The following is a 25,743-nucleotide window of genomic DNA, read 5'->3' as shown; positions in this document are numbered from 1 at the left end:
AAGGCTCTGCTAGCTTGTGTAAATCATTGTGATGCTATGTAGGATGTTTTGAACTGAGTAAAACTGGAATGCAAAGCTTGTTTTTGTTCAGCATCCTCATAGCAAGCCATCTGCTGTTTTACAAGTTATCGTAGTTACATGTGAGGCCGCGGACACACTTGTTGTAAATATGTGATCGACAAGAAACGATGCACAGGGTTAGCTGTGCTGCAAAAACAATGTGAATCGTAGACCAAACCATGTGTCTCCTTTCTTCTTGTCAATCACATGTTTTAGTGTGTCTGCGCCCTGAGGTGGTGGATGGGGGAGGGGGAAGAGGTATTGACATTACAGACCCCATTTATTACAAAGCCCCGGGGAAGCCGCTTACATATTGGTTAACACATCCAACCCCTAACTAGAAGAACCCGATTTCGGTTCCTGTGTCGGTCGGACTGTTAGACAAAGTTTGTTTCCCATCTGCCTTTGCCAGTCTAGCAGTACAATTTGAGACTGGATCTAACTTAGTTTTGTTGTTTTTCACATTTTGTTGTTTTTCACACTTTATTTTCTGCCTTAATGACTCTCGTGTAGGTGTCAGTTATTAATCAAAGCATTCTGGCCAGCAGCACAGGAAGACAAGCACTCCTGTTATTTTGGCCACACTAGTAAAAACAGCTCGACAGTCAGCCATATTGGGGTAACATTTGTCCTCCTTATTAAGAATAATGGGTACAGATTGATTTAAGATGAAATAAAGTTATTTTGGCACTAGGTTTACAAACATTCATAAAGCAAAGCAGAATAGATTAAAGATATCTGTGGCCAGCTATGACCGAGGTGTCCAGTACTTCTGTGTACTGATATCAAGAATCATGTACCCCTGACTAATTTGTGTATATATATATATATATATATATATATATATATATATATATATATATATATATATATATATATATATATATATATATCCAGTTTTCAGTGTGACAAGTGGCTGTTTTAGGATAATGACGGCAGTTATGGGATATGGTGAAATGAGTGACTGTAGACCCATGGCAGAAGCACATTCGGTGCATGTTCATGTATGTATCAGGTTACTGTGAGAGTATGGGAAAGTTTCATGTATCAGTATCAATTATACAGTGTTAACTAAAGTGTTCTGGACATACACAGTAAAATGCTCAACAGTATATTACAAATTTAGCCACAATGGGCAGATTGATTTATAAAACCCTGTTAGAATTTGCTAGATAACGCCCATAATTATTTGGTATATACAGAGACTGGTTTGCATTATCCAGGACAGTTGTTCCTAAATATTTCTTCCCAGTTCTCCTTCACCTATTTGGTAAGTCAGTAGCAACCCAGCCAGGAAAGTTGAAAAGCACGAACATTGATATCAGATGTGTCTGTCAGTCAAATTACGGCCCACTGCAGAACCAAACATTCTCCAGTGAGGGAGTTTGAGTGCCAAAATTACTTTTGCCTCCCATGTTCACAAAGTACGATTCGGGAAGGTTGTTGGTAGGGAGACTTAGAAAGTGGAAGTGGCGTAATGGCTCTTGTGAACGCCGAGTCCGTAATAGGAATGGAAATACCACCAACACCCACTCTAAGGTGTCCAAAATGGCCGTCTCGAACCCATACAATCTTAGACCGGGAACTGAAAACTGTACCAACCAGCCGCCTCGAGTCCGTAATAGAAGTATATGGGGTATAATTTTTTCCCTGGGACTAAATAGCTTTACGACATATTAACACATCTCCTACACTTCAAAATGAAAACCTGCAAAAGGAAAATATGGCAAAATGTTCAGCTTCTTGCACATGCTGTCAAGGTAAGGCTGTATAAATCAAAGAAAAATGTAGTGACGCAAGCAAGGCAGATTAACAGTCGCTTTAAATTAGAAATTAGGAACTGAGTGGATAAAATTAAATATGTAGAGATGTGCTTGTACATAGTAATGGCCCCCTTTTTTTTTTTTCTTAAGTTTAAGTAACAACGCTAACTCCAAGCCTAATAAGCCTTTAATATGTCGCTTGCATTTCCCAACTTACTAGCTTGTTCCTACACCAGCAATATGCATTATCTCTTCGGTAATTTAATATTATCTTAGGTGGGGTACTTATCCACAAGGTAAGAACAACTGATCAGCCAGGTGTCTGTGAACTCGTGTCGCAGACGTTAGGACTCTTGCCTTATGCTGACTTCAACGTGTAGAAAAAAAAAAATCGATTTATTTTTACTTCAACGTTACCCAGGCGACATCCATTCGAGCGAGCATCATGAGTCGGAACGAAATTAAGGTGTACCGGTACTAAAAAAAGAACAACATCACGGGTATAGGAACTCACTCGAAATTACCTTTTTTTTTTTTTTTTTTTTCCACATCGTAAATATTAGCAGAGGAAATTTAAAGGCAAATGACTCAGTGAATAATAACAACAGGGAGAGAAACAAGGGCAAACTTTGGTACAGGTGATGCCGGCAGCTGTACCTGGTTGTGTAGCTGCAGTGTGACCACAATTTACCATTTATCATTTTAACCAGATTCCCTCTGAATGGTCGTCAAGTATAACTCGGCATCAATTTGACAACTCTTTACCTGACTGGAATTTCTGTTTGCATCATTTGATGGTAGCAAAAGTAACGTCTTTTATGTTTATGTTGATGATTTTCAATGTCAGGAAAGATTTAGCATTTCGCAAAAATGTGTCATGCACGACGTCCTGGAACCTCCTGACATAGTACAGATTGAAACATCATTATAAGTTTGTCACCAGTCTCTTCATGATCAGCACCATACAGCCATTATATAATGAGAGCATGTCAAGGTGCGCAGTATATCGAGTAACGTATGGTGTATCTCCTAACAGAAGATCTTTACTTTGAGGCCAAATGAGGCCACACCATTGACAAAGATTCTGATGAGCATTTGGCTCTGCTGGGATAGAAGCAGTGGAGGAGAGGGGCCGAGGCACAACGAAAGGATATTTTCGTACAGTGTACTTCTTTTCTGCCCTTATTTAGCTTAATTGCTCAGTCATTTGAGTGTTTTAAGTTTGCTCTTTTGCAAGACTACCTTATGGCATGGCCATCTTCGTGCTAATAATCATTCTTAACGTGTTAGAGGTTGTGTACAGCAAGGCATCTTCATGGAATATATATGTTCTTATTTACTATCAACGAGAATAGGAAAAATAACCATGACAGGCAGTCTTCAGTATTTTTATTTTTTTTAGTGCTTACAACTCTCGTAGTTCTGTTAGCTGATGCTGTATTAAATCCTTCATCTTTAGTAATAAAACTGTGTGCAAGTTGGTGATATTCCTAAGGCATCGTAAAGGAGTGTTGGCCTTACCAATGTTCCAGATGATCGCTTTCCATTCCATTTAGTCCACCACTCCAGCCCAACGCTCTACACATGTGATCAGAATTTGCCCTCCTGCAAAATAAATACATTCAAAGTCATGATGTAGCTATACATTGATAGAAATTGGTGTAAAAGTGGTGCGAGAGGAAAATACTTTACCTATATCGATACTCACACGTAGCTTTGTGTAGTGAGGTGAGGGCTACTAGGCCTTATTCTGGTTGAAATGAACTACTCAACCACGCAAGATTACGGCCCCAAACTTGTCTCACCACCCATCATACCTCACACCTCGAAGCATATGGTAAGAGCTCCGAGTTTCCCTCCAAAAAATTGACCTCTAATACGGCTGCAAATTTTTCTTTGTTGACCGCCTTCCGTTGACAGGACATTTCCTAGCACGTCTTCCTCAGCAATTCATTTTGCATATTACATTTTAATATTTTCTTGTACGTTTTATATCTTTTCACTTGTACCAGTAACATACAAGAGGATATTACGGTGTTGGCTAATATGCAAAATAAATTGCTGAGATGGACTGCTACGTAGTCTGTTAAGCCAATATCAGTGCGGCGCCATGTGTTGATGGAGTTACTAATGTGGTGTATGTGGTTGGCTGTGACAGCTCGGGACCCTTGTGACCCCAACCCGTGCTTCCCCGGCGTCCAGTGCCGCAGTGGTGGCGGTGGACGTGCTGTGTGCGGCCCGTGTCCACAGGGCATGGTAGGCGACGGATTCACCTGTCAACCTGGCATCACATGCGCTGACAGACCATGCGCACAAGGTCAGTTAGTGCATTGTTGTAATTATTATAAATAAATATTGTATCTTTCTTATATGTATGTTGATTCATACTTTGTGTGTGTGTATATATATATATATATATATATATATATATATATATATATATATATATATATATATATATATATATATATATATATATATATATATATATATATATATATATATATATATATAAACAACAGTTGCTGCAGTGGACACTCAAACGGCTGATGAGATGAGATGAGATGCCCAAATAGAAATTACGTTATCATAGTGACGTGGTTGTTGAGCAGTTGCTCGTACTTGTCATTGAAATCTGGCATGTGGGTTCCTTAGACTTATCTCGCTTATTTATATTGACATCTGGGCAGAGATTCAAGAACAAACATATGATTAATTTTCTGTTGCAACTACGATTTTTTTTTTTTTTAGGAAGAACAAGAGACATGGGGAAATTCTACTTTTTTGTCTTTCCCGCGAAAATGAGTAATAATTACGAGGCAGTTCTTTATAAGATTGCTATTTGATGTTTACGACTGTATGTGAGATGTCAAAATTCTGGTACATGAGATTGGGTGAGAGTCTGCATCCATGGCTGCACTTGCTGTCAGGGCAGGGCATGTGGCGACGTATCCGTATCTTGGGACTCAGGGTGTGTTGTCGAGGCTTTTGATAATTCTTTGTGTACCAGTCTGTGTGTGTGTGTGTGTGTGTGTGTGGTAAAGACGAGGGTATAATGGTGAGTAGAGGAGTAAGTAGATGGTAGACAGTGCCATAGTTTCATTTTTTTTTTTTTTTTAATCCTAGTCTACAATGTATCACAGAGGCGTATCCAGGACTGTAGATGAGGGGTGTTCTCGGCTACCATGGACTTATAAAAACATGGAGAGAGAGAGAGAATAAATGGATTTTCACTTTTGTATTGGGTTTTAGGCGGTCGTCCACTGTAAATTTAATTGTAATTATATGGATTGATACGTAAGGTAAAGTGGGTATTTGTTGTTTTAGTTCCTGAATGTAGAAGGACCAACTGTTTGAGGGGCGAAGAGATACCTACGTTTCAATACCATAAGAACAGTGCAACTTATTGAGAGCCTCACACCCTCTACCACAGTACTAACAGTTCCTCGTTCATAATTTTAACTGATGTGTGTTTCTGGGAGCACTGCAATCGGTTTGTTTTCACCTGACGGAACTGCACCACTCCCTGTATACGAAGTCGTGGTTGCATGAAATTTGATGAGACTTAGTTTTGAGGTAGCATTGATTCTCAGTGGTTAGTAGTCAGAATGCCTTGACCATCAGCTGAACTGACAGGGTAGGGATCTTCGTCAGGTCAGAACAAACGAGTTATATGGCAAGCTGGCCACTCATAATATTTACACTATTCACTGCTGATCAAGTAAAGCACCAGTCATGAAGAATCAGTAATGTGGATGAACTGCCAGATATTTGCCAAAAACTTAATTTCCATTTTTCATTTGTTCCGTTTTCTTGAACTCGGTGACTGATTGAGGTTTTCCGCGACTGAATAAAATCGCCTGGCTATAGCCCAGAGTAAAATACCTATCTGGTTCCAGTGACAGGAGTGATCAAAACAGTTTTGAATCTGACTGCTAAACATTTTCTACGGTTTTATCAAAGCATCTGACTTTAAAAAAAAAAAAAAAAGAAGAAGTACCGTACGTGAACCCATTACAATGAAAATGTCATTACCGTATTTGTATCCCTTCTTACTGAGAGGAAGCGTTAAAAAATTGTGTGCGCAGTAAAGTGTAAGTGCCTTCAGCCCCCCACCCAAGTGTTTCACAAAATTTTACGTAAATTAACTCGACCTCATCAGTTTTAAATCATAGGTATATGAGATCCCATTGAGACCAGAGGATTTTCGTGAAGTTGAAGAAAACTCTTTGGGCGCAGCCAGTGTGTAGAAATAAAGCTGGAATCTGACTGGGATGTTCGATAGTAATTTTTTCTCATATTGCTGATAATCTCGCAGAAATCCACCCTAACCCCATGAAGTTGATAGCCTATATTTTTTTTAGGGTGTTGCTGAGCCTCCCTGCTAAAAGTCTTTCCCTATAATATTTTCACCCTTTCCAATTTCTTCCCCTCCCCCACCTTCCCACTACTTGGTCCGCAGCCCACGTGGTGATCCAGATGACCCGCAACACTACCCAGGACCACAACCCTCTGCTCTTCATCCCCTTCCCCTCACCCGCACCCACCATCTTCCCTCCTCTCCCCCGCTGCTGTCCTTACCCTTAACCTCATATTTGTCTTTCGCTTGTAGTTTAGAGGTTTGTGTTTCCTGCCAAAAACGTGAAATCCAAATAGACTTTCTAGAGGTTAATTTATTATCTTCCGTGTTTACACTTTCGTATTGCATCCTGTATGAAGTTATTCATTCCAGTTTTTTGGCTGGAAAAGACAGAAAATAAGTGACTTCATCCGAGATTTTAAGGGTAAAAAGGTGCATCTCTGAACCGGGCTTCCTAAACTCTCCGTAATTATAAACACCTGTCGTGAAAACAGGGCAGCGACTTATGTTTTGAAGCTAAGTTTCGTCCGGTCTAATGATATACTTTGGCAATAGCAAGAAGAATATTTCGAAGTGTCAGCCGACAAATCTTTTCAGGGATGAATAACCCAAATTTAAGGAGTTATCTGAAAGTTAATGGACTCTGAGAGGTAGATAACTATGACAGAAATTAGCCTGGGTGCGATGCATGACACATCAGGCCGTTTGCTGCCCCAGAAGGAGTTGAGTGGTCTTTGAAGTTCGTAAAAAGAGTAAGCTTAAGACCGCTCACAAACTCCCACTTCTCACCTTATGTTCTTCACCATTTGTTCTGTGGTCTAAATATAAGTAAAGTGGGTAAAAAGTCAACCGAATATCAAATAATCTTTTCGTTTAAGTATTGATTGCAAGTTCAGTAGAAAGTATAGGCTGTGCTGTACGGTACCTGATAGCTTGTATTGTATCTTGAGCATTCTTTTACTTTCAACATTCCTTCATCTCTCAAACCTGGGTCTTTCGATTTGCTAACGATTCCACTCTTTAGTAAATAATCAGCTTTCTGTCTTCCTTTCAGTCCGTACAGTAATTAATGCGGAAAGTGGTTTAGGAAGCCCTGTATTATTTTTTGGTGAAGCTTTACTAACAGTGTGTGATCTTTCAAGAGGTCATCAGCTAAATCTTTGAATGCTTAGATACATTGTGTGAACTTAGTGCCAGCTTTTTGTAGATATTTTAACTATACACCTCACAAATCACAGTGAATCTGAGGTGGCTGAAAATACATCTGAATTGGTACTATCCGGCAAATCTGTTTAACGACACCATATTCGCTAAATTGAAGTTTTCACAATCAGTGTGTGTTAACCAGTAATCGATCCGCGATTTATCAAATGTTAAGCATTTCTTTATACTGATATAGCATTATTAGACCAGGGATATGGTAAAAAAAATCTTAAACAGATTGTATTTTCCTGGTATAAGTTTTTTTAATTCTTCTGTAAGTCGAGGTTCCACTGTACTGTCACTTGCTGGAAGCTGTTGAGGTTGCCAGTGACGATATTAGCTGTGAAATTTGGACATGTTTTGCTTGCACTGAAAACTCCACTGGTTACGGCGGGAAGGAAAATTTAAAATAATTATGTATAACTGAAAAATTTTCATTGTGACTTGTAGCTACGCAGGTTAAACATGATAGTTACACGTGTGGCTTTATGCCCATGTAGGTCGTAAGTGTCAGGCAAGGGCTTGTCACAGCACATAATGCAAGTTCTAATGCTAGAGTACAGCAATATTACATAGTGTACTGTAATGGCTGTAATACCTGTGAATACATGTGCACAGTCACGGTCAAGAATTTCCATACACTGTCTTAAAACCATCAATACGTAAAGAAATCTTGCCAAACCACTGAACAGTTATCAGGATTGTTGGAATCTCTTCATTTGTTCACCATCCTAAACGTGTAAAGAAATTGTTGACCGTGATTTTACTGTTTTTTGCCTGTAGTTTATATTTCAGCTTTGGTTTACAGTTCTTCAGCTCTGGCCGACCCTTGTGTCTGTGCTCAGGCCGAGTGATGTGGTAGTATTTTGTGGCTCCTCATACCTCTGCCACCATGTTACCACCACTACCACCTTTTGACACCACCACTACCACCTTTTGACACCACAACTACCACCTTTTGACACCACCACTACCACATTTTGACACAACGCAACCATCTTTTGGCACCACCATTACCACCTTTTGACACCACCATTACCACCATTTGATACCATCACTGCTACCTTCTGACACCACTTCCACCATCTGACACCAGCACCATCACTACAGCCATCTTACACCATTAACACCACTTGATACAACTGCCATCACTCCATCTAACACCGCTACACCGCCTCTTGTCTTCCATACTCTTCTTTCACACCTACACCACGACACCGGCTTCTAACTTCGCACCATTTTTTCACACCTTCACACCACCACCAAACATCTACACCATCTCTTCACACTTACACCACCACTATCACCGCCTCACACTAACACCATCACCACTACGCCACCTGTAATACGACCACAAAGCACCTGGATACTCGTTCCTCAAAATCTGACCACAAACAGCCGGTGTGCGAAAGGTAATGCAGGTGCTGTCAGCCATCTTGTTAGCCTGAGCTCAAACTAGACTGTGCTGTTGATGTTGTTGCTCACTCGCCTTGACCTGAGAGCAGAGGTGAAGGGAGCTGACTTACTGGGATCACATCCCATCCTCTCTCCCATACCACTATGCACACTACTCCCTCATACTCCCACATCACTCCCTCGCACATCATACGCTCATCATACTCACACTTCACTGGCATATAGTCCCTTACTCTTCCACACGCACACCCTCATACTTTCATTCCACCACCATATACTCTCAGCCTGACATACTCTCTCATATTCTTACACGTCAGCTACACACAACCACATACTCCCTTATACTTTATACCAAGAACATACTCCCTTAAACACCTATACCCCCTCTCATACTTCCCCCCACTCCCCCCACACACTTATATTCCGTACCACTACTTGACATCCACATCTCCCCTACACTACGTTTCCTTTACACCACATACCTTCCTATCCGTCCCACACCAGTACCTCACATTTCCACATCTGCCCTTTCCTCCCACCACTCCTTCCACTTACCGCTGGCACACTACCAATTATCCCTTCCACACGTTTCCCCGTCCACACCTCCTACCCTCCCTCCCCTGCCAACTTACCCACCTGTCCCACCCACCTTACCGCTGACACATCCCGCCCACATCACCAACCCACTCCCCTACCCACCTGTCCCACCCACCTACCACTGGCACACCACCCCCACTAGGCGTGCGGTGCTACGACATGCCAGACGGATTCCGGTGCGGTCCCTGTCCTTCGGGCCAGACAGGTGACGGCCAGGTGTGCACCAACATGGACCACTGCACACCCAACCCGTGCTTCCCGGGGGTCCAGTGTGCCAATACCGACTCGTACCCTCACTACCGATGTGGTCCATGTCCCCCTGGCCTTACTGGCAATGGGTCCACCTGTGCTGATCTGGATGAGGTGAGCCAACCCTGTATTTAAAACTGTGCATGTAGTGTATATAAAATTCAATCTTGTGTATCATATTGTTAATTTAATCGACGTAAAATTTAGACATATTTAAAGTAGGATGCTGTGGAGGTTATCTAGTTTACGTAAAATTCATCCCTACCATAATATTTGTGGAGGTTATTCACTAATCAACCCTGTCCATGTAATTGTGGACGTAATTCAGTCGACATAAATTGTGCACTCGATTTCTCTCTCTCTCTCTCTCTCTCTCTCTCTCTCTCTCTCTCTCTCTCTCTCTCTCTCTCTCTCTCTCTCTCTCTCTCGTTTTTCGTTTTAACTCTGTGCTTCTGTAGTTTATTTTAAGCTTTTTTCATATCCATCTGTGTATCTCTATTTCAGCCTGTGTATCTTTCTCTTAACATATCTCTCAGTCAGTATACCTACCTAGTTATTTTGTATATTATGCTTTATTCATATTTTTTAAAATCCTCTAGTGTGACAACTATGTGTACCAGACAGTGTACTTACGTTTTTATTTTGATTTTGATTTTTTATTACTCGGGTAGATATTTTGCTTTAGTTATATATTTTTCTCACCCCCGTAGTGTGACCTTGCCAATCCCTGTGACCCGCTGGTACGGTGCATCAACATGTCGCCCGGGTTCCGCTGTGACCCATGTCCGCATGGGTACACGGGGTCGGCGGGGCTGCAGGGAATCGGGCTGGACTTCGCCGACCAGCACCGCCAGACCTGCTACGACATCGACGAGTGCAACGACGGCATCAACGGAGGCTGTGTGGATAACTCAGACTGTGTTAATACTCAGGTGGGTACGAAATTAAGATACAGAGGCTTTAACGTTTATAGATACATTTTTCTGTCGTCATCACTGTTATATTTAAGATATAGAAGCATTTGCATTGTTTTATTTTCTCTGTCAATCTGTCACTGTATGTTGGCGATAATTTATAACCAAATGAAACCTGATGGTTTATAGGCCTGAATGGATTATGCATGTGTGAATACTCTAAGAACGTGCAGTATACTGTATTTATCTATCTATTGCATGATGCCACCTTTTACAGGATAAATGCGTCTGGTAATAGATAGAAAGAAAATTATACTGTATGTTCTTTGTAAAGCGACGTATCCTCCACCGTGGATTTTATATTAAGTCGGTTTACAGTACTGTCTTAACTTTCTTGTGTTCCAGGGTTCCTACTACTGCGGCAACTGTCGGTCTGGCTTCATTGGCAACCAGACGATGGGCTGCCACAACCAGCCCGGCCTGTGTCCTGACGGCCAGCAGTGTGATGAGAACGCCGACTGTGTCAAGCCTTACGGGAGAAACTCATATGTCTGCAGGGTTAGTGAAATGAAGGGTTGGTGTGTGTGTGTGTGTGTGTGTGTGTGTGTGTGTGTGTGTGTGTGAGAGAGAGAGAGAGAGAGAGAGAGTGTGTGTGTGTGTGTGTGTGTGTGTGAGAGAGAGAGAGAGAGAGAGAGAGAGAGAGAGAGAGAGAGAGAGCCATATCTGGGTGAGGGTTCAGCATAACTCAGACTTTAACAGTAATAATAATAATAATAATAATCGTAATCATAATCATAATAATGATGTTGGAGATAATACTTATGCTTCCCCTTCAGTGCCGAGTTGGTTGGGCAGGCGACGGTACCATTTGTGGACCTGACCGCGACCTGGACGGCTGGGCAGACTATGACCTGGGTTGCGCCGATGCCCGCTGCCGCCAGGACAACTGCGTCAACACACCAAACTCGGGCCAAGAGGATTCGGACCAGGACGGAATCGGCGATGCTTGTGATGAGGATGCCGATAACGATGGCATTCCGAACAGTCCTGTGAGTCTGGGGGGTAGTGTGTGTGTGTGTGTGTGTGTGTGTGTTTGTGTGTGTGTGGCTGAGTTTCCTCCCTAAGAGTTATGATCGTGTGGCTGGATACCAAACTTGCAGCCACACTTCAGTCCTAAGGTAGCACGATCTCACATTCCCCCCAATGTATTTATTAAGCTTGTTTACTTATATCTTTATTCATATCAGATTATATTAGGTCCACTACAGGATCGAACCTTCTCCTCACAGAGAGAGTGATAGCCAGAATTAACCCTTCCCCATACTAGCGAAGTAAGAATGGGGAAGGGATGTCTGCAGGAAGAGTGATGCGTGTGAAAAGTGAGTGTTGTGGTGGCTGTGTTTATATAAGTCTGTACTGTATATGCTGTCGGTGCACTCTACAGGTTCACAGATAAACTTTTAATACCTAAACTTTTAATACCTTTCTACTTGAATTCGAGTGACGCTTCTTTTAATTTGCACTTCCTGCTACCGGGTAATTATATTCAAATTAAGAAACGATTCTCATCTGGAAAAGATTTATAAAGGCTATATAATATAATCTCATATATAATCCCTGAGTTCGAAGGGTTAATCCGAAGCTGAATATACTCGTCAGGAGATGGCAAGAATAAAATGATATGAAAAAATAGGAATCTTGGGTCTCAGTGGGCTATGGACTGTCTTCACTTTCTCTTGACTGTAGCTCATCCATATTAACTGGGCGGAGATTTTTGTCCTATTGCAGCATATTTCCCGTAGCTCAGTGGCAGAAAAAGAATACTACAGCTCAACCTTCTCTCCATAGAATTTTCTTCGTGACTAGCACCATATTCTAGTGTTAATCCAGTGTTACAACTCAGCATTCAAGATGGGGAGATGGCAATTTTACGTCAGGTTATGGTGAAAACAAAGTATAGGCCGCCCATTAACTACTTCTTTCTTCCCAGGACAATTGCCCTCTGGTGCCAAACCCTGACCAAGCAAATACTGACCCCGACGGCGCCGATGACCAGGGCGACGCCTGCGATAACTGCCCGACCATACCTAACTTGGACCAGGAGGACACCGATAAGGATGGCTTGGGAAATGCCTGTGACCCTGATATTGATAATGATGGTGGGTGAGATAGAGTAACTGATAGATAAACAGATAGAGGTAAATAGACAGATGACCTGTTGACAAATCCATACCTATAGATTGGAAGGATGTGTGAAAATTGGGAGGATTTTCTTTTTTTTCGTTGAATTGCTCGATAGGGGAGAGAGAGAGAGAGAGAGAACTTATCATTTCTATCTGAACGATATCGATCAAGATGGATTGGTAGGTGGAAGTAACCCTGACAAGGTTAGTGAAATAGACAGATAGAGCGGGATATGAAGTAGTATAAGTAGTAGTAGTAGCAGCAGTAGTAGTAGTAGTTGTTGTAATTGAGAGGAAATAAGTAAATGGTAAATGTGAAGGTTACCAAAGAGAAAGGCGAATGAAGGGTTGACCAGGTGATGGGCGAGACATGAATATGCTTCAGTCAGTCATGCAGTCAGACAGATCCGTACACCACGTTGCGTTACCTTCCCATACCCACTATCCAAGCACTGTAGTTGGTTTGTTTTTATCAGACAGAACCCACTTCCAGACCCAAAAATTCAATGAGCTGTAGTTAAGAGGTAAGAATGAGTCTGCATGGGCACTAGTCAAACACCCTCCAGTCTGAGTACACTTGGCCATCAAAAGAGCTAAAGGAGGTTAGGGACCTTCGTCGGTTAGAATTCTTGGATATTAGTCATGTCATCCTCCCTGCCTGGCTACATTAGGCCGTCAACTGAGCTGAAAGGAGGTATGGATCTTCGTCAGGTCAGAATTCTCCTTGGTAATCAGTCAGATCAACCATCCCGTCTCACTACACTTAGCCATCAGTTGAGCTGTTCGTCAATTTATTATTCTCCTTGGTTATTAGTCAGATCAGGCCTCCAGTCTGACTACATTTGGCCATCAACTGAGCCAAAAGGGTTAAGGATCATCGTCACAGATTAGAACATGTGCACTACAACCTCCTCCCACATCCCGCAGGCGTCATCAACCGCAAAGACAACTGCCCGTATATTGCCAACTCTGACCAGCTGGACACGGACAGGGACGGGCTGGGTGACGCCTGTGATAACTGTCCCAAAGTGAGTAACCCAGGCCAGGAGAACAGGGATAAGGATCTGCTGGGTGACGCCTGCGACAACGACCACGATATGGACAAGTGAGTAAGAGGGTGGGAGTGTAGGAGGCATTTTGTTTCGCTATCCGTGTTTGTCTAGATTATTTTCCCCTTAGGACTTGCTTGACGATGCCTGCGACAGTGATCACAGTATGGACAACTGATTAAACGATCGGAATTTGTGTACCTACCCATTTTGTTTGTCCATCCACTATTGTATTGCTTTTAACTAAGGACATGTTCGGTGATGCTTGGTGGAGAAGAAGTGTGGATGGTGTTTATGATGATCAGTAAGAGACTGGAATTTGTTTATCTAGCCATATCTTTGGACAAGTGAGTAAGAAGATAGTTTTTTTTTTTTATAACTACCCGTATTTATCCATCCATCCATCCATCATCCAGTCCTACATTGCCCCATGAGGAGCGTAGGAGCCCGGGGCTAGGCAGTTGGTCCCGACATTTAAGATGAAAGTGACCAGCCTCACTCATCCCTGAGTGGCATTACATGAGCAATCAACCCCAACCATCCCTTGGATATAAACCTTCACCGGCTCAATCCGATTGGAGCGCAGTAATTACCCACTAAACCACCAGGCGCCAAAATTTGGTTATATGGTTACCACCCAGCTTAGGAAATGGTTTCCTGGTGCACAGGAAACCATTTGGCTTGTCACTCAGTGTAGAGTCACCCACAGGCTGAAGGAAGTGGAACGAATGAAGGAAAGAAAGACAGAAGAGGGAGTGTAAAGTCACCCGTAGGCAGAAGGACAAGGAAAGAATGAAGGAAAGAAAGACAGAAGAGAATGGAAGGAAAGAAAGATGGAAAGGAAAGGGCCGACACCCGAGAGCAGCACTACATCGAATGAGTGGATGGTGAGCGCCCCCACCTACCACAAATATCTAATTTATATTTTTATTTAGCTACACGTGTTTATTTATCTAGTTTATTTTATTTGTGCTGTCTAAGGACTTGCTTGAGAGCTGACTGTGACAGTGATTTAACAGACAAATGAATTTATGGTAGGCCATTGTATTTATTTGTGTATTATGTATTTATTTATTTTAGTCACGATCGCTCTCATCTCACAAATGTCGTCTTGTCGTCCTCAGTTCTGTGAAACTCTTAGTTGGCAACAGCTGGAATTCAACACGGTACTATAGTTCATTAGCTTTAACTTGGCCCAGATTTTCATCTTTTGCAGCTTATTCCACGTAGTTCAGTGGCAGAAAAAGACGATACTGTGGCTCTACATCCTTTCTCTAGCACTCCGTGACTAGCATCATATTCTTGTGTTTATCTATTGTTATAACTCACCATTCAAGATGGAGGGAAGTCAGTTTTAAGCCAAGGTAAAGTGAACAGAGTATAGAGTGTATGTATTTTACTTGAACCAAGAAGATAATGTACTGTAATCCCTGTTTTTCCTGTCTTGGATATGTTCCCCCGCATTTTTCTCAACATTTAGATTTATTTCCCACAAAAATTAGGTCTTATTTGCCATAGTTTCATTCATGATTATTAAACTTGGGAGTGGCTTTCCGTCGAGTATCACATATATGACTTGGCTATGAATTTACTGAACTTAGGAGTGGCTTTGCACCGTTAGGAGTTAAAGAATACGGTTGTAAGGTTCATTGCTATGCCCAGACTTAACAAATAATTGCTTCCAACAGGGACGGCGAGCAGGACGACGTGGACAACTGCCCCACCATCATCAACAGCGACCAGCACGATGCGGACGAAGACGGTCTCGGCGACGTATGTGATCCCGATGCCGATAACGACGGGGTTCCGAACGAGCGTGACAACTGCGTCTTGGTGTTCAACCCGGACCAGCAGGACTCCGACGGAAATGGAATTGGCGACGCGTGTAGGGATGATAGGGATGATGATGGCTACCCTGATTATACCGACAATTGTCCTAATAATTCCAAGATCTACACTACAGATTTTAGGTAGGTGATAGGATTCCAGGAGCTTGAGTGATGTGTAAGTGATTGCGTGGCCTTCTTCACTGGACATGCTTTTGACAGCTCACACTTTCGTACTTTATCCTAGTTTCTGCATCTTACCTCACCACCTTTGCTTTTGTGTTGCCTTATTTCCCTACTCTTGACGTGCTAGAAGTGTGTTGTGGAAGAAAACGGAGGCTAAAGTTTTATGTCTATTAAGTACACAGTTCCCGCTAAAACATTTATTTATTTTTTTATTTTTACTTAGACTCAGTTTTCCCCAAGAACACGACCTGCTACGTTTATTTATTTATTTTTTTTACTGGGGATCAATTTTTCCCTAGAACACGACCAGCTGCGTTTATTTGTTTTATTTTTTCTAAGGCTCAGTTTTCCCCAAGAATACGATCTGTTGCGTTTATTTATTTCTTTTCTCGTCTTCTTTTTTTCTTAGGCTCAGTTATACCCTAGAACAAGACCTCCTGCGTTGCCTGAACTAACTATACTCTTTTTACTTTCTTTTTCAGCTTATTGGCCGTAACTCAGTGGCAGATAAGACAAAGCTGCTCCTCCACATCCTTTCTATAGCACTGCTTCGTGACTAGCACGATAATCCGGTGTTAGTCAACTCAGAATGCAAAGTGGAGGGGTAGCAGTTTAAGACCGAGTCATAGTAAATATAGTATCACCAATTATTCTCCAGTATGACTGTACTGTAGCTGTTCATCCCTTCATAGTACTTCTTAGTGACTAGCATCGTAATCCGGTGTTTATATATTGTTACAGCTCAGCATGCAAGATGGAGATGGCAACTTTAGGCCAGGTTGGAGTAAAAAGGGTAAAGCATCATATTCTGCAGATTTAATTTTTTGTTGCAACACAGCATACAGTATGGAGGGATGGCAGTTTTAGGTCAAATTAAGAGTGAAAATATTATAATTAAACTTTCTCCCCCTCCCAGGACGTACCAGACTGTTGTACTGGATCCCGAGGGCGAGTCCCAGACCGATCCCAACTGGGTGATCTACAACAAGGGCGCCGAGATTGTGCAGACCAAGAACTCCGACCCAGGACTGGCTGTTGGTTAGTAGTGAAGTGGTTGGGGGTCATTAGAGGGCAGTTTAGCGATAGTTAAGAGTTTTTAGGGGTGGTTAAGGGAGGTGGGATAGTTTTTATTTATTTATTTATGTATTTATTTTTTGAGGTACCGGTAATAGATGGGTGGCTACCATCGATCCTGGGAGGTACTGTCGTGAGAGTGAATTGTAGCTGCTAGCTTGGTAACGAGACATAGTCATCCCTTGTAGGCAGAAAACATTCAACCACAAGTACAGTCACTCAGTGAACTTTCTTCTCAGTGACTGATCCAAGCATAAAAGTCCAAGATGAGAATCTCACATTGTTACGTATCTTAGTACACATCCCATATTCCTTTCTTCCCAACAACTTCATCAACCGTATGGAAGTAATTAGCTGATTTTGCTATACCTTGTTATCCATCTCAGATATCGCTTTTCCCGAACAGTTGTCAGCAGGTGTTGGGAAGTAATTAGCAGATTTTGGCACATGGTTTGGCTTCTAGTGTACAGAAAACATCGGCGGTACCATGGCCAACCCCAATACGGGATTCTTGAGAAGGAACCATGGCATCAGTTTTAGATCAGATAAGATTAGGTTAGATTAAGGCATTAGTGTGTGATTTACAACAAGGGCGCCGTTTTTTTTTTTTTTTTTTTTTTTTTTTTTTTTTTTTTTTTTTTGAGGGTAGTTTAGAGGTAAGTAAGAGTTTTGGGGGCAATTCAGGAGTGAAGAAGGGAGTTTCAAAATGCAGGGGAGTAGGAGTTAAGGGTATTTTAGGGTTTATTAAGGGGTAAAGGGGAAAGGTAGAGGGTAGTTTAGAAGTAGTTAAGGGATAAACTAGAAGTAGTTAGAGGGTAAAGGGAGAGTTTAGAAGATAGTTTAGGAGTAGTTAAGGGTTTTTAGGGATGATTCAGGGGTAAAGGGAAGGATTAAAGGTTACGAGTAGTAGCCTAGTAGTTATTATTATTATTTTTTTTTTTGGGGGGGTGATTTAAGGGTAAAAGGGAGTTAAAATTATTCAGTAGTGGGGGAGATAGACACGAATTCAGGGTTAGTTATGAGGTCTGTAAATCACTGTAGTCAATCCCTTCCCCCCTCTCCCCCTGCAGGCTACCACAAATTTGGCGGTGTGGACTTTGAGGGCACCTTCTTCGTGGACACCGCCATTGACGATGATTATGTGGGCTTTATCTTCAGGTAGGTGATGGTGGTGGTGGTAAGGTAGAGGTGGGGTGCTGCTGCCATGATGGTGTGATGATGATATTAATGATAGTGATGGTGATGGTACTGGGGGGGGGGAGGGGCAAGGGGGGGTGCTGTATTTATTTCGTGTCTTGATCCAGTAATATATTTTGAATGTCCACGTCTAAATAAAACTTGATGAGACACTCACAGCTGCATATAAACTGTATTTATTTCGTGTCTTGATTCAGTTGTATATTTTGAATGGCCGTATCTAGATAAAACTTGATAAGATACTCATAACCGCACATAAACTCTGAGTATTACATTCAGCGAATCCTGTCATTCATGTAAAACATGTCCCAACAGCTACCAAGACAACGCTCATTTCTACACGGCAATGTGGAAGAAGAACACACAGACCTACTGGCAGGCTACACCGTTCAGGGCAGTGGCAGAGCCGGGCATACAACTCAAGCTGGTGGAGAGCTCGACAGGTCCCGGCCAGATGATGCGAAACTCACTGTGGCACACCGGCGACACTGAGGACCAGGTGAGTGAATGCAGGGCTGGGACGGGGAGAGACTGAAGCTTAATAAAAAGGGTGCATTGAGGGCTTGGACTGGAGTGATTTCTACGGGAGGGAGGGGGGTTGACCTCTCCCATCCTCTCCCTTTCTTACCCTCAAGAATTCTGCCTTCCACTTTCCTCCTTCACACACACATACTAGAACACCCCCACTCATCTCCTCAAAGTCTCACTCCCACACTTCTTTTCACATCTCGGTCAAACAACTGTGGAAGGACCCCAGCAACGTTGGGTGGAAAAGGAAAACATCTACCCCTACATGTTACTTTTTCACTCTTACTCCGCCACTTACTCTTCCCACAGTTCCCCACTCGCCTCACATCCCTCAGTCATCTATACACAGGTTAGACTATTCCCTCACTTACTGTATACTATTCGGAAAGGACCCCCGCAACGTAGGATGGACGACAAAGACCCCTTGCTGAATCCCTGTAAATTGGTGTTTTGTAAGTGTTCCTCCCCTCCTTCTCGCACTCCCCCAGTTGTTCAGTTTCCTGTTCTCCAGCACATGCCACACTTTCTGGAAGGACAACTAAAATTAAAGTGAAACACGAGAGGTTCGTAATGTTAAATGTTGCTTCCAAGCTTCATAATGTTAAGCATTACTTCCTAGCTTCATAATGCAAAATGTTAATTCCTAGTTTCATAATGTCTAATGTTACTTCCTAACTTCATAATGTTAAATGTTACTTCCTAGCTTCACAATGTTTAATGTTACTTCCTCACTGGTCACCTGCGATTGCCCGACATCTTTCACTCCCCACTCCCTCGAGTACTATACCATTTTTTACACTAAATTGGCCTAAAATTGCCGTCTCTCTATTGTGAATGCTGTGGGAAAAAAAAAAATCTGGGTCAGGTTAGGGAGAAAAAACTAGGTAGAGTTGTAACATTGTCTTTTCATGTTTCTAAGCCACGTGGAAAAAAAATGAAAAAGGGCTAAGTTAGGGTGAAAATACTGTGTAGAGTTGTAATATTATCTTTTCCTATTTCTAAGTTACGTGAAATAAGGAGCAACATTGCGAAAATCCGGGTGGAAAAAAAAAAAAAAGGTATAACTTTCCACTCCGCCACACAGGTCAGACTACTGTGGAAGGACCCCCGCAACGTAGGATGGAAAACGAAGACGGCGTACCGGTGGATGTTGCTACACCGTCCCGGCATAGGACTGATCCGCCTGAGGGTGTATGAGGGCGAGAACATGGTAGCTGACTCCGGTAACATCTACGACAGTGCTCTCAGGGGCGGCAGGCTGGGGGTGTTCTGCTTCTCCCAGGAAATGATCATCTGGTCTGACCTTGTGTATCGCTGTAATGGTAAGTTTTCCTCTCTTGTGTAGGCCTTTGTAAGATTTTGTTCTGTTGTGTAGGTCTTTGTTAGTTTTGTTCTGTAGTGTAGGTCTTTGTTAGTTTTGTTCTGTTGTGTAGGTCTTTGTTGGTTTTGTTCTGTTGTGTAGGCCTTTGTTAGTTTTGTTCTGTTGTGTAGGCCTTTGTGAGATTTTGTTCTGTTGTGTAGGTCTTTGTTAGTTTTGTTCTGTTGTGTAGGTCTTTGTTGGTTTTGTTCTGTAGTGTAGGTCTTTGTTAGTTTTGTTCTGTTGTGTAGGTCTTTGTAAGTTTTTGTGTTGTTGTGTAGGTCTTTTTTTTTTTTCTGTTGTGTACGTCATGGTAAGTTTTGCTGTGTTGTGTTGGTCCTTGGAAATGATCGACTGGTCTAACCCTGTATGCAGCACTTGAGGGTTGTAGGAGTCACGGTATATCATAATTGACCTAGCGGCTCATATTCACAGAGCTTAGAAGCCCAAACCTGAGGGTTCCCCGCCATATAAATGCTGTTTGTGAAAATACCCCTAAAATGGCACATACGCATTCTTGCCGTTGGGCGGTGAGGGGTTGAGGCTGGTCGCTGATTCTCATGTATTCGAGCTGAGTGAACATATAACTGCGAAAGTGCTAGTACATTATGAAGAAGGGATGACGGATATTTCATCTGAAAGGATTCAAGTTCCTAAGAAGGCCACGAGGCTTTATACTGTGGGTGTGGGTGTGTATATATATATATATATATATATATATAATGTGTGTGTGTGTGTGAGTGTTATCCATAGACGAAACAAAAATATATCAAGCCGACCTCTAGTTTTAGGGCAGTAAATATGACCGGTAAGTTATAAGTGCATGTGCATACTTCGATTTTTATTAATTTCTCTTTTCCCACAGATCAAGTCCCTGAAGCAGTGTACAACGAACTGCCACCTGATCTGCAGCGCCAAGTGACCATTGACTATACCAAACCCGTGCCAGTTGGGTTGTAGTCAGGGAGAAGCGACCATTTCTGCACGTCACACCAAGGACGGTCTTAAATTTGTTGTATTTTAGTTGTAATTCCATCTGTGAAATAAACGATCGCATTCAACTCATCCATCACTTGTGACACTACACCGAGGTCCCATTAATGCTGAGTTGAATCAGAGTTAAAGATGTGTTAGAATTTAGGATCAAATTTGCTCCCCGAGTAACTGAGACTGGATATATCAGTGTTTACATATTCCATTGTTTTGGTAGGTGGTACGGGGTGGCGGAGGGATGTCTTCTTTACTCAGTTAAAGGTGTTTTACGCCTTGGAACTCGATAAAATGGGATAGGTGAGTGTCATTGTGCTTTATTTGTACGATATTTTTGCTTGTTGCCTAATGAGATGACCTAGAACTAAAACGGAGTTGGTGTCGGCGTGTTCAAAGTCGGTCGGTTTTGTTTTCCCGGATGAAAACAAAGCCAGATGATCTTGAATTTATCACTCGAGTATATCATAATTTTGAGATGCATATTATCCTGAGTAGTCACAGCGGTTGTCTCGTAACTCATTTAATGGTATAAACACCTGTGGTTGAATCAAGGCTATTTACAAACATTTTCAGTTTTGTGTTAGCCTACAGGTAGGTTAGGGGTGCGGGTATAGGCTCAACGAAACTAACGTTGTCTGATGTTATAGCTTGAAGAAAATACAGTGACTAAGCAGATATATGCCTTCTTGTGAAAGACCGACACCGTTTACCGGTAGAAGCTCAACTAATCAAATGGTGCTGATAATGAAAATTGAAAATTGATAAGTAGGAACAGAAGGTGACCAAGGAGAGCTGTAAGTCAGTGCGTAAAGTAATAAACTAGAGTTATGAACTTTTGTATATACACAATAACGTCTATCAGTGCCTAATTGGGCAGGCATGGGCTAAACCTCTGTACCCTAATATTAAAGCAGTTTCACCACGCTAAGGCTTTGCACACAACCTACTTAAGCCTGTAATTAACATGATAATTATTATATAGTAATGGGGTAATCAACGGCTATAACCAATGACTAGGTGTTAAGTTGTCAGTCTGAAAGGATCATAAGTTACGGTATAAGACAAGTTTCATTATTTGTATATTACAGTCGATAGTGACGAGAATAAAATACGTATTATTATTATTATTATTATTATTATTATTATTAATGCTGATTTTAAAGTATTGCATAAACGTAATTTTTGTTATTGGTGTTATGGCTACCGTTGTGATGTATTAGTACGGTATGGTATATTTAATCAGAAGTCATTCTAAAATCTAAATAGATTACAGAATAACACTGCTAATTAAATGACGGCCTGAAGGTTGTCAGGTATAAGGAGCCAAGATATGTTTTAAAAGTAAGCGAGGTGTGCTTAGAATTTTATGAGGTAACAGTATTCGAGGAGGGGAGTTGTGGTCGGCATGAATCGACCCATTGATATAGTGACGTCTTTTTATGCTACTACGAGACAGTATACTTATTGTCGGCTGTATATAACCTGTTTAGTGTGAGAAGTTTTCTCTTTGGTGAATAAAATCGTCTGAAGATAGCCAGGCTTAAAATAAGACGTCCCAGACTCAAAGGGAAATGAGCTACCGACAGGCAGCCCAAGGTGATGTAGCAGTATATGTTCATTAATTGTTGGAGTTGTCGTGCTACCAATTTTAAAGAAATTATTGGTGTTTTTTTGTAGGAAATGGAAATTGATCAGTTAATTACTAAGTTTTCTGGTACCACAACAGTTCGCTAGCATCGCCATACTAATACAGTATTGCTGTTCTCATTTAGGCTAAGCAAAATTATCTCGTTAATGACAATATGCAAGTTGGCTGAAAATCATAAGTTCGTTCTTTAAATATGTTCATAACGCGAAATTGTTTTTGGTGTTTAAGTTAGCCATCTAAAACACATGTTTTCGTCGTAGCCTGAGTTATCATAACTTACAACTGCGATTTTTAATTATTATACATAGTATCTTAAAGTCCATTCTCAGACACAAGCCATAATGTGTACATTTCAAAATCAAGCTAATGTTATTATAAGTCATTAGATGGGCGAGTAGCCCAACAGTTGATTAATACATGGAAGCTGATATTGCAAAATCTTATCCCTATCTATGTTTACCGTATTTATTTATTTTTAAAGCCTTCCTTTGCTTTCACAGGGTTACGAAACACCTTGGGTTATTATATGGCTCTTGAAAAAGTTTTATAATACCTGAAAGTGATATTTTCATGAGTATGGGAGCGTAATGGGTTGTTGGAATGGGGGGGGGGGCCTCAGTGTTTGTACTTTACCGTAAAAATCTATACCTGTACGTATTATTTAATGCCCTTGGGCTTAATGTTCATATTGTGACGTCAGTGTATGGAGCACTGTACCGGTATGGAGTAATGGTTCGATATTTTGTCACATTGTATTCATGTTTGGCTGACGTATTTTTTCCCCCCGTTTGTGTGACATCACTTGACCATTAATATTCGCCAGTTTGTATTTCTGTCATGTTTATGTAATGGTGAGTAACTTCCCAGAGCTATTCATTATTTTAATTCATTTTTGTCTTATTTAAAGTGGTGCACCTCCAGATTGTGGAACGATAAACTACATGACATACCTGGTAGTTGGTAATGCAGTGTTTTTCGTACTTGTGTCTGTGTATGATTTTTACGAGGCATATCAGAAATTGTGGGTAGGCTAACCTGTAACGACTGTAACGTTGAAATAACAAAAGTAACAGAGCTAACCTTCGTTATCGTGTAAGCTTGAGGTACGCCTCATTACCAAATAAATATGTACTGGAGAGCGTAGTTTCAATATCCTTGATGTTTTCTTGGCACGCATCATTTTAAATACGTGTTTTACAGTCATTTCTTTAAACTGGACGTGGAGCGGTGGAGGGACCTGGAGCGGTGGCGTCTTCGTCGTGGGTCTACCCCCCAGACGCTGTCGAAGAGAAGAGGAGGACAGCATGGGGGCCAAACCACCGCAAACCCCCTCGGCCCCTCACGGGGCTCGAGTACCTGGGAGTGGCTTCGGACGCCCGGGCAAGTACCACATCTCCCAACACAACACACACAACAACACCGTTTTTCCTACACCGAGAAATGACCCCCCGGCTGTCATTTCTCGACGACTTCTAGCCGGGGACATTGAGAGCAATCTACGACCCACCAACAAATACATAATGTCCAACATGCTCAAAACCTATCACGTCGAGCCGACAGACAAAGGGTTCAGTTCAGTGCAATTCCTGCAAGAACTGGACCCATTACACCTGCACAACACTTGCATCCAGAAAACATTACACAGACACCTGGATCTGCTCCTTGTGCTCCTTCCCCTCACCCACCAACCCCCCTACCAATCCTACTCTTATTTCTTTCACACCTCCACAGCCAAACCCACCGATCCTTCCCACACCATCCAGTCCCCCAACTCCTCCCATTCCATCCCATCCTAATCCACCTCAACCCTTACCTCCATGGAGGTAGGGAAGCTTCCTATGCAGATGATATAACACTTACATGTACGCATCAAAACGCAAACACAACAGCACACATCATTCAACCTTACCTCAACACTACACGAATGGTTCACCACAAACAGGCTCAAAATAGCCCCAGCCAAATCTACAGTGACCCTTCTCACAAACTGGACAGCAGGACACAGTCACATCCCACACCTCACCATAAACAACACTCCCCGACCAAACACACACACACACACACACACACACACACACACACACACACACACACACACACACAAAATCCTTGGTGTAACATACAATACATCAATGTCATTTAAACAACACATCACAAACATTAAAAATAACACCAAGACTCAATGCTTTGAGGTCACTTGCCCATACAACATTCGGACACAACAAAGAAACCACCACCACAGTATACAAACAATACATACGTTCAGTGATGAATTATGCAAGCCCTGCCTGGGCTTCTAACCTCACCAAAACACACTACAACACTCTACAGACCATACAGAACAAGGCCCTAAAAATAATCACAGGCTGCACAGCTACTACACTCACAGACCACCTAAATCAAGAAACCAAAGTCCCCAAAGTCAAGGATCACCTAGACATGAGAGGCACCCAGTTTCTTGCTGCAGCCTCCACAAACCCACAACATCCACTATATTACATGGCAGCACATCCACCCACAGCAAGGAACATCAAAACAACACCCAGCACACGATACCATACACAAATACTGTCATCTCTCCCCTCTCGCCCTCCTCAGGCCAGCTTCCAGAAGCATATCCACACTCAGATCACTCACCGCTCCATTCAGTCACTTAAAGACAACACACAGCTGCATGCACGGCCTCCTGACATCCACCCTTCTGAATCCTATCTCCCTCATGAGGACAGGGTCCACCTGGCCAGGCTGAGATGTGGGCACCATCCAGCCCTCTTAAGCTACCAAAAGAGGCTGGATGACTCCGTTGCTGATGCCTGTCCAGGATGCAGCACAGCACCGCATACTATTAAGCACATTATGGAAGACTGCATTGCACACTATCACCTACGCCAACAACACAACATACACTCTTTGAGAGCTCTGTGGGAAAGCCCTGTCTCGGCCATGGCCTTCCTAAGGGACTCGGGGCTGTTCGGCCAGACTGCCTAGGGAACAACAACTACTACTACTACTACTGACGCTTTAGCAGGTTGTGTGTGTGTGTGTGTGTGTGTGTGTGTGTGTGTGTGTGTGTGTGTGTGTGTGTGTGAAGTTCATGTGTTCATGGGTGTGTATGCGTTGATTTAGATATGTAGGTTGTTTAT

The 25,743-nt window shown here is 42.2% G+C and overlaps 1 protein-coding gene across 1 annotated transcript in view; it reads left to right on the top strand.

The window, feature by feature from the left end:
* Positions 1-23,731, top strand: part of LOC145410810 (cartilage oligomeric matrix protein-like) — a 70,265-nt gene extending 46,534 nt beyond the window's left edge. Inside the window, exons 8-20 of the mRNA XM_080280929.1 lie at positions 3,982-4,140; positions 9,542-9,762; positions 10,359-10,580; positions 10,968-11,120; positions 11,399-11,611; positions 12,553-12,721; positions 13,673-13,850; positions 15,483-15,764; positions 16,723-16,844; positions 17,951-18,038; positions 18,393-18,576; positions 19,690-19,927; positions 20,828-23,731. Of these exons, the coding sequence (XP_080137055.1) occupies positions 3,982-4,140; positions 9,542-9,762; positions 10,359-10,580; positions 10,968-11,120; positions 11,399-11,611; positions 12,553-12,721; positions 13,673-13,850; positions 15,483-15,764; positions 16,723-16,844; positions 17,951-18,038; positions 18,393-18,576; positions 19,690-19,927; positions 20,828-20,922 (2,324 nt within the window). The 3' untranslated portion in view covers positions 20,923-23,731. The remainder of the gene's footprint in view (positions 1-3,981; positions 4,141-9,541; positions 9,763-10,358; positions 10,581-10,967; positions 11,121-11,398; positions 11,612-12,552; positions 12,722-13,672; positions 13,851-15,482; positions 15,765-16,722; positions 16,845-17,950; positions 18,039-18,392; positions 18,577-19,689; positions 19,928-20,827) is intronic.
* Positions 23,732-25,743: the final 2,012 nt, after the last annotated feature.

This window comes from Coenobita brevimanus, chromosome 86 (genome assembly GCF_032717465.1).
Source record: "Coenobita brevimanus isolate Jiangsu-jjx chromosome 86, ASM3271746v2, whole genome shotgun sequence".
In the NCBI taxonomy this organism is placed as follows: Eukaryota; Metazoa; Arthropoda; class Malacostraca; order Decapoda; family Coenobitidae; genus Coenobita; species Coenobita brevimanus.
Note: the sequence above shows the minus strand (reverse complement) of the source record. Positions and strands in the feature narration are given on the sequence as shown.